This window comes from Zonotrichia albicollis, chromosome 2 (assembly GCF_047830755.1).
Source record: "Zonotrichia albicollis isolate bZonAlb1 chromosome 2, bZonAlb1.hap1, whole genome shotgun sequence".
Classification (NCBI taxonomy): domain Eukaryota; kingdom Metazoa; phylum Chordata; class Aves; order Passeriformes; family Passerellidae; genus Zonotrichia; species Zonotrichia albicollis.
In genome coordinates this window covers 103653975-103663243 of record NC_133820.1, presented here as the reverse complement: position 1 = coordinate 103663243, position 9269 = coordinate 103653975, and the positions used below count along the sequence as shown (strand labels likewise).

Here is a 9269-nt window from a genome sequence, read left to right as displayed (position 1 = left end):
AGCGAAACTTTGCTCGACTAACGGCCGGACAGAGCGCGATGAGGAAGCGCTGGCAGCAGGATGTTGTGGCAACGAAACCGCACGGCCCTGCCCGGCCGGGTCCCGCTCCGCGCCGGCAGCGCGGCCGCGCCCGCGGGCACCGCGCGGCACCGCGGGGCGGGCGGGGAGTCGGAAGAAGGCGCGAAAATCCCGCGCATGCTCCATGCCCGGCTCCCTCCGCGCCTTGGAGCGGCGGGCGGGCGGGCGGGTTGGCTTGGCCGCTCCGCGTGTGCCCGTGCGAGGCGCGCCGCGCCCGTGACGTCAGCGCGCAGCGTCAGGGGGACGCACAAAAGTGTAAGTTTCAATTTTTTTTTTTTTTTAATTTTATTTTAAAAAAAGAAAAAAAAGAAGAGACGGGGGAAGAGTGGCGGGGTCGCGCGCGCAGGGTCCGTGGGAGGGTGGGGGGGCAGCGCTGCGCTCGCTCGTCCCCCCTCGTTTATCCGCATCGCCCCCATTCCCGCCGGCAGCCCCTCGGCGGCAGCGGCGCTGGGCAGGTGTGCGGGGCCGCGAAGTGCGGGGCCACGGCGTGCGGAGCCAGCCGGCCGGGAGCCCCGCGGGCTGGCAGGCTGGCGGCCGGCGGGGGCAGAGGCGCGCTGGGAAGTGACAGCCCGCCGGGGGAGACCCTCTTGCCCCGCCGCCTCTTCTGCCTGCACCCCCTCCCCCGGAGCGCGGGGGGGGAAGGCGGTCCCTGCCGGTGCCCTCTCCTACCTCCCCGCTTCCCTCCCCTGTTCCCGGGCTGCCGATGTCGGTGTCCCGCCGCCTCCCCCCGCCCCTGCCCCCTCCCGCCAGGCCCGCGCAGCCGCCGCACATGTGCAGTCGGGCGCCTCCGCAGCGGCAGCAGCAGAAGCGGCGGCAGCAGCGCGGCGGCGGCGGGCGGGGGGTGCTCCCGCTCCGCGCTCCGGGTCCCTGTCTCGGGGCGGCGGCGGGGGATGGAGCCGGCTCTCTCTGCCTTCGGCCGCTCAGGTGCGGGCAGCCCGCGCCCGAGGATGGGAGCACCGGGGCTTGCGTGGGACGGCGGCGGGGGGCGCCGCCGGCGGCGGGTCGGGCGCGATGGGGATGGGGACGGCGCGGACCCGCACTCCGCCCGCCGCCCCTTCCCCCCGCGGCCGCCGGCGGTGCCGCCGGGCGCGTCCCCCCTTGCCCGCGCCCCCGCCGCCGCCGAGGCGATTAGCGCGGCCCCTCGCTGCCGGGGGGAGGCGGCGCGGGGCTCAGGGCTTTGCCGGGGCGGTGAGGCCCCGGTCGGGGGGCGCGGGCGGGCGCGGGGTGCCCGGGGCGCAGGGGCGGCCGCCGGTCTGTGGCGCCCGGTGCGGCCGCGGCCCGTCCGCCGGCGGGGAGGAGGAGGAGAAAAGCGGGGCTGGAAGGCCCCGGGGGGAGCTGCCCCTGGGGCCTACTTGTGCCTGCTGCTGGAAATGGGGGTGGGGAGGAGCAGGAGGCCGTGCTCGTGCCCGCGCTCGGTGCTGGAAGGGGCGCAGCTGGACAGGGACCGGCCTCGCGTGGGATCGGGCACGGGCGGGGGAAGGGCTCGCTCTGCCCGGGCACGGCTCTCCCCCGCCGTCGGGAAAGGAGTGCCCCCCGCACGTGAGCGTGGGGCTCCAGGGACGAAAAGGTGATGATGGGAAACTTTTCCCTTTTTAAAAACGTGGGTTTTTTTCAAAAAGAAACCTAAATTGTACTTGGTAGTATTCAATAATTTCAATTGTAAAAACTTTCCCTCCTTTCATTTTTTATAGCTGGTGCTGTCTTTGCTTTCTGCTTTCCAGAAAATAGCATTGTCCCTGTGTCCTGCAGCCATCAAGATTTTAAGACGACTGGTTTTTAGTCTTTGGTAACATGGCAAAAGATGTAAGTATATTTGCAGCACATACAATGTGGGAGCATAAAATGTTTTTATTAACAAAAGCAAATGGGGTCATGCTTTATAATAGCTGGCATTAATGAATATGTGGAACTTTATCTACGCTGTGCATCAAGCCTAGGCTGTTTTCCTGCAGACAGCGTAAACCAGCTTCAGATCTGCCGCCATTTTTTCAGTGATTAATCTTGAGAATTCCCTATGCTAATAACAGCACTTGGGCCGTTGTCATTATGTGCTTTCATATTGAACACTGAAAGAGCTTGGGTTTGGATTGGATTGGAAAAAACCCAGCACGTGTTGTTCAGATGGCAGGGGTGGATTGACTACCATTGTCAACTAACGTGTCCTTTCTTGAGTTCAGGAAGGCATCAGACATTTGAGGGAAGATGGTTCATTCTCCATATGCATGCATTGTTTATCTCTGTCTACCAAAAGATGCTCGTTAGAGTCTGTAAAAACCAGCTTTGGGAACTTTCTCCATAGATTTCCATTGCTGCTGTCGTTAAGGTTTGCAGCTTCGATTCTGTGACCTGCCTCAGGGAGCATGTTTGTTCTTCACCTCTTCCAGTACTCATTATAAAAACTCCAGTTTATTCTACCTTTAAGATGTCAGTCATTGTTCATACCTAATGTAATTGGGCTTTCATGTTTTCTTATTGAAAATAAGATAATATACTAGTCTGTATTCAAATTAGATCATATCTCCGCCCTTCAAAAAAACCCAAACCCCCTAAAAAACAACAGCATGCAAGCTAAAGAAAAGTGACACAACTCACTGAGTTAGACAGCAGGTTGCAGCCTGTGGAATATTGCAGCCCTCAAATAGCAGGGATTTCCATGAAAGAGTGATTGGTTTAAAAAATAATCCTGTAGGGAATTCTAGCAGTTCAGCTGAAAAACATCTTAATGTGTGGAGAAGCAACCAGACCTACGTAGTCACTGAAAGCTTGCCTGGAAGAGATAAGGGTGGCCAAGTACATGACAGATAGCAGAGTTCAGGGAATGATAGGCCATATAAGCGGGAAGAAAACGAAAGTGGAGTGTGTTAGACTAGGAGATGAAATTAAAACAGTTCAAAGTAATTGAGATACCAAAGTGCATTTGTTTAATATCAGCTTTTGGGAGAGAGATCAACTAAGAGTTGCTGGCATCTGGAAATGCAGATGAATGTCCTGCTAGATCTAAGTGAGAATGAGACATTTAAGAACAAACCTTATTTTTGAAAGATCTAGCTTATTCTAGGAAAGAGAGTAATTAAGGAAGAAAGGAAGGAATAACCAACCTCATAGTAAACTTAAGAAATGAGAGAAGGTGCTACAGATCCAAAAAGAAATTGCTTTCGATATATTTATTAAACTGAATTTGGAAAAATGAAAATCTAGGTCAGGTTTTAGGCAAAATTTTAAGTGTACTTGAGCACTGGAGCAGGGTAGCTAGAAAGGGTATGAAATCTTAACTGAATATTGTCTAACCTGTTCTTAAAAGCATCTACATATACTTCAAACCTGCCTCAGGGAAGAAATATGAACTGCTTACCTTTTTGCAGATGGTACCCACCATTACATGACACCTAAAATGTATAGTGAGTGTTGGGAAGTTTTAAATTTCTAGGTCTGAATATGGGCCCTATGAATTGTGGTTTAATGCTATAACATAGAGATGTTAATTGGTATAACACTTATTTTAATTTTCAGAAGGGAAGAGATATATTTCCATATTTTTGTTCAAAGTCCAAGTTCTTTTTCAAGCAGAATAATGGAATTCAGCATGATACAGACAGTATCACTAAATTTCTGGGCACTGAGTCTCTGAAAACCTGTATTGCTGTAAATTTAAACATTCTGATGTGAAAATATTGCTGTGATGAATGAGTTGTGGTTCTGCCATGTCACCCATCCAGTGCTCTGTCTGTGAGATGTAGTGGTGAAGAAGATGGCATAGTTGATGATTGCTCCTGCCCCTTCCTTCCCTTTTTCTCAGCAGAGCTGAGGTGGCCAAACTGTGGGAATGGCTGTGCTGCTACAGTCCTCAGTGTGGGCTTCAGGTGGCATTTCCATGGCCAGGCATGTTCAGAGTGCTCCAGCCTGGGAGTGCAGCTGAGGTGTGCATCCCTTATAAAGTATTAAAGAATTGCAAAAGTAGTGATCAGATAAGCTAGCAAAATAATGTTTATGAACTATATGGTCCAGGTCTCTAAATTCTGTGAAGTATTATTTTAAAATGTATCTCTCTCTAATGCTTTGCAGAGCATACAATCAAGAGAAAATAAGAAGCAAAACATTGATTTTAATTTTTTTTTCATTTGTATTTTGGGGTTTTATGCAAAATACTTTGATTTCCTCAGCAGTAGTCAGGAAGCTGTGAGGTGGGGGGAAAAGGATTCATTCATACATAGCACCTTAATTAAGAGCCCGCAGGTGGAATTTAAGTGCATAATCATAATGTTGTAGCTGGATAACTTGAAAACTGGTAATGTAAAAAGAAATACTGGCTTGTGAAGGTTAAAGTATCCATGGGTATATCAATTTATGTTTTGGCTACGGTATCTGAAGTGCAGTAAAGATAAAAGACAAAAAAAAGAAGCACTTATTTTCCAGTGTGATCTGGTAATAGCAATAAGCACAGCCATTTTTGAGTTTATGAGCACCAGTAAAGCTAAGAAGCAGTTCTAACAGGATCAGGCAGATGTGGTATATCACATTCAATTCAGGACATCTTAGTTCCTAAAAAGACTTTACTGTTTGTGCAATTAAAAAAAAAAAAAAATAGGTGTGGACAGGAGAACAGCAATTGCTGTATGTCAGGGACTTGGTTACCTTGAGAGTGGGATCACTGGTTTGCTTTTCAGAGTCTGGGTGACAAGTTGAGGTCAGTAGGTTTTGGTACAGTTTTACATTTGCACTGTGTGGGAAATTTCGTGGTCATTGCATATGGGCAGTCTCCAGAGACTCCATCTTAGGCAGAACTCTTTCTGGTTAATCAGTGTTGCCCTGAGTTTGCCTCATCTCCTGTGAGCTCTTCCACTACTTACAAATGTGGCACCTTCCAGGCAGGAGCTGAAGGAGCCAAATGTGCAGCCAAGGTCCTCAGTCTGCTTGTTCTCCTTACTGGATTCATGGGGGGAAAGCAGTTCCCTGTGTGCAATGGTCACCTGTCCACCCTTGTCATGCCTGAAAGTAGCCAGGGTGCTGCTCTGAATGAAGTAAAAGGAATTACTGTAGCAAGAAAGCAAATTTGATACATTAATTTTTTTCCAGCTTCCACACTGCTTTCTGGCCACTTTTATATTCAGCTATAATCAGTTATATGCTGAGAATTATCTATAAATTAAGATGTTAAATACTTTTTTTAGTAGTATTGGTTAACGTGCCTTCCACCATTAAAGGACCAGCTCCTGTAGAATGGCTGAAGATCCAACTTGTGGTGACCATGTTTCTCCCCTCAGTTACTTCTGACACTGCTGAACTGTTGGGGCCTCTCAAGGAGCCATAAGGAAAGAGAAACTTGTGGATCTTTTCTCCAAGACTCAGTGTTACATAGGAGAAAAAAAGCAGGAACAGCAGAGTTTATTTTCTGCCAAATTTCCGTACTCTTGATACAACCACTTGCAGGAACTGGATCTGTTATTGAGGATAGTCTAATGCATGGTGTTATAGTGAATATTGAAGAGAAAGGGGCTAGACAAAAGGAATGAGTGTGGTTCCTTCTGTTCTCCAAAATTACGCTATCAGAATATATGTGTCATATTAATTAAATATTCTTATAGTTTTAATTAAATATTAATTAAATATTCTTATTATTTCTTAATTAAATATTCTTATTAATTAAATATTCTTATTAGTTGTGTAGTTTGTGATTGTTTCTGTTCACCATTACTGGATGGACTGCTTCAAGCCGTGTAAAAATAAATTGTCCACAGAGAACTTGAAGTTGGAAAAAAACATAGAAAAACTTTTGAAACCAACATACCACTGTTAGCCTTCAGAATTTCTCACAGACTAAAATACCTTTCTTGAGAATTGTTCTTGAGTTACTGTTTCATAGGTAACTGACAGTGGTGTTGGCTTTGGAGCTGCTTGTTCTAAAATTAGATTTTTTAATTTATTCTTAAAAATTATGTTCTACTGTCATCTTCTGCTTGAATTATTTTATGAGGGATTTTTCTCTTGATCCTTAGTTTGCATAAAAATTACTGTGTCTCTTTAGTTTTTATGGTACTTGCATGAATCTTACTGAGTAGTAGATATGGCAGATATATCCAGTTTTGCAAAGAAAGCCCTGTGAACATGTGGAAATATGAGGACACACCATAAAAAGTGCAAAAAGTTCATTACCTGATCTGACATTACTGTTTAAGAGATGTACAGATGTGGGAATGAATGCTGGTGGTTTACTTTAGTTAACTATTCAGTATACATTCAGATATGTAGCTTAATCTAGTGAATTTATTTCACAGTATTACTAATATTTTGCTGAAAGACTATTTAGAAAAACCCACAGCAAACTGGTTTCTTCACACAATTTTACTAGTTAGGTTATTAGGGCTGCTGTTTTTGTGGAAAGTCAAAATCTGTGCTTTTGTATTAATTTTTTGCCAGAACACCACAGAAGTTGTACTTTTTAGTAACTTCCATGTGATGTTTCTACATCAATCTTGAGCAAGTCTAAAAAAGTTAAGTTTGGGATGGATTGAAAACAAGAACCCAGTGGAAGTAGGAAAACCACTTTATTTTGGACCTTTTTTACATGATGCACTTTCAATCCCTAGAAAGTATTGAGAAGTCTTCAGAACATTTTTCAGACTTTTCTTAAAATACCAGCATGCATTTTTCCTTTTATGTTTATTTTTAGGTTATGTACTGGAAATTTCGTTGAGGCGGACTAGAGAAGTTAAGTCTTTGAGGAATCTCAAGTGGTCATGCACCTTCTTTGATATCATTTTAGTTCAGTAGCTTGATCTACTTCTGTTTGCCTTTAGTGAGTTCTAACATGTCCAGAAGCTTGCAAACTAGTGATCAAATAATATTACGAAATTAGGTCATCTAAAAAGGCATCTCTGTTTGGGATTTTGAACGTTGCTAATTTTTTTAATTTGCCTTTTCAAAGAAGGCAAAAGGAAAGTGATCTTTAAGCTCTCTTTTATACATTCCAGGCAAGCAGTCAGAGCTGTTGTTTTCCTATGTTGGTTTGTATTATAAAATCAAGAAATAGCAGCTCAGAAGTTGCCTGTCACCTTGCCAATTTATTTATCTAAATAATGCATTTTCTTGTAGCCTCTAAGTGTTAAACTTTATTAATTGTATGTGCCAGTTAATGGTAGTGGCTTTATATAGGTATGTTGCAGTATTTTACTTAATAACTACACTATGATGGCAACAGGCTCAACAAAAATGCAGATTTTAGAAGTTAAGTTATGCTGGGAATCAGTTGTTTTAAGGTTTGCATTTCACTGAGTGATTATCTATTAATGGAGATTTATTATGGCTAATTAGGAATGGGAAGAAGAATGGATCAACCTTTGCTAAATGTTGTCTGTATTGAAACAGTTCTCAGGTAGAAGACAACTTGATTTTAAGGATGAACAGTGGTCCATGTTCCCCAGAAATGCTTCTGGCTTGTGTTACATTACATTTGCTGAGGGTTCCAGTATTGCATTATTGAACAGATTTGGTTGAAAGTTGCACCGTGGACCACTCCAGCCTTGTAATACACTGATAAGGAGGTTGGTGAGGCAAATGGTTCTGGAAGGGTCCTGTGCAATGTTATTTGTTGATTTTGGCTGTGGTTCAGGTACTGATGGAGAAGCTGCTCTGAAATCTTGGTTTGGCTGCTCTTTTGGTCAAAAATAGAGTCCTTGCAGGGTGTAGTTGTGGAAGTGGCTGCTGCTGGTACCTCCACATGTGGTCATTTAGTCCAGGAGGATACTAATGATGATTTTATTTTCTTTTTAATTTATGTGGTAAAAGTGGAAAAGCAGTGCTTTGATGTCATACTCACCGCTAGGAGTCTCACATTCAATTCTGCTTCATTCTTACAGTTTCATGGTTAGTGCTGGGGACATCAGCTTTAAATTTTGCAAGGGTTGTTCACTTGAGCAATTGAATAACTGAGAAGCAACACCAACACCATGGAGTGACTTTTCACTCTTGAGGTGTTTTTGAGCTGGTGGCTGCTTGGACAGGATCACCATTTGCCTGGTCTTCTAAGTGAGTTCTTAATTTAATTTTTGCTGCATTTTGGATGTGTTGCTCTTGTCAGAAAGAAAAGCCAAGAAGCTAATGGTCTTGACATATTCTGCAGTAAAGGAGACCTTGGGTGTCATTTTGTGTACTGCTCAGTGTCCAGCTCACTTGCAGTATCAGCAGAGCCTGTATCGACAATGTTTGACTGAGCTTCTCACCTGTATTTAGCTTTTTGCCCTCACAATTGTGTGGTATCCAGACCTTTGTTTTAGTGCTTTGGCTGTGCCTTGATAGTTAAGGTAAAATTCGAAAATATTCTTTGGAAAGCTCATTTCTATGGTGCAGCTCATTGCTGAGTGGTTGGCAGACACATTAATCTTGAAGATACTGCCATGATCTGAGGATGTGATGTGATTATCTCTGTTCCAGAAAAAGGCTACTAAAACACAGTAAAACAACACATCTGAGAATTTTGAACAATCAAACTCCTGTAGCCCAACTTCAAATGTTTTTATGCAATTTATACAGTAAAGAATAGTTCTCACTGGCTTCATTTTCAAAATGAAATCCAAATGTTTTAAATTTAAGAACTTTTTACCCTTTTCTACAATATTCCTCTACTTAATATCTTGATTGCCCTTTAATTTTTGTAAAAAAAAAATAAAATTGATGTCTCATAATAATCTTTTGTAGTTGCATAATATTTAATTCCCAGAGCACGTTTGCTCTGGTCCCTGCATGAGATGAGAAACCAATGGGGAAAGTAGTTCATTATCATCTTCTTATAAATGACATTTGCATATGGATAGGGATGAAAGAATAAAGGTTGTTTAAGCAGTCTTAAAATAAGGTTGTTTATTTCTGATTATAAGCTTTATTCCAGTTCCACTTTGTAACTTTACTTATTTTCTGTTGCTTCCTGATATTGAAATAAGGCAAACAAAAAAAGGAACCCTGCATTGTCAATAAAGTAGCCCATGGTAAAATGGCATGGCATGGAGCCTTTGGACATGTTGCCTTTAAAGTGACTGGGGATCATCATGGATGGAGTTAGTTGCAGTTTTGCACAAGATGGGTGATTGTTTGCATTGGCTTTGCAAATGCCTGTAGACAGCAGAGGCATCATCCTGGTCATGGGATTGTGGAACTGTAATGGTTGGAAAAGACCTCCAAGATCAAGAAGTCCAACCATC

General features: G+C 44.2%; 1 protein-coding gene across 5 annotated transcripts in view; it reads left to right on the top strand.

The window, feature by feature from the left end:
• The first annotated feature begins 201 nt into the window (after positions 1 to 201).
• TFDP1 (transcription factor Dp-1) overlaps positions 202 to 9269 on the top strand; it is a 37074-nt gene continuing 28006 nt past the window's right edge. For 2 of the 5 annotated variants that reach the window (XM_005487997.4, XM_005487994.4), the window contains exons 1-2: positions 859 to 1002; positions 1800 to 1881. In XM_005487997.4, coding sequence (XP_005488054.1) covers positions 1870 to 1881 — 12 coding nt within the window. In that variant the 5' untranslated portion in view covers positions 859 to 1002; positions 1800 to 1869. Of the gene's footprint in view, positions 334 to 858; positions 1003 to 1769; positions 1882 to 9269 lie in introns of those variants that run through there. The other 3 variants (XM_005487996.4, XM_005487995.4, XM_014267737.3) reach the window with 3 other exon arrangements.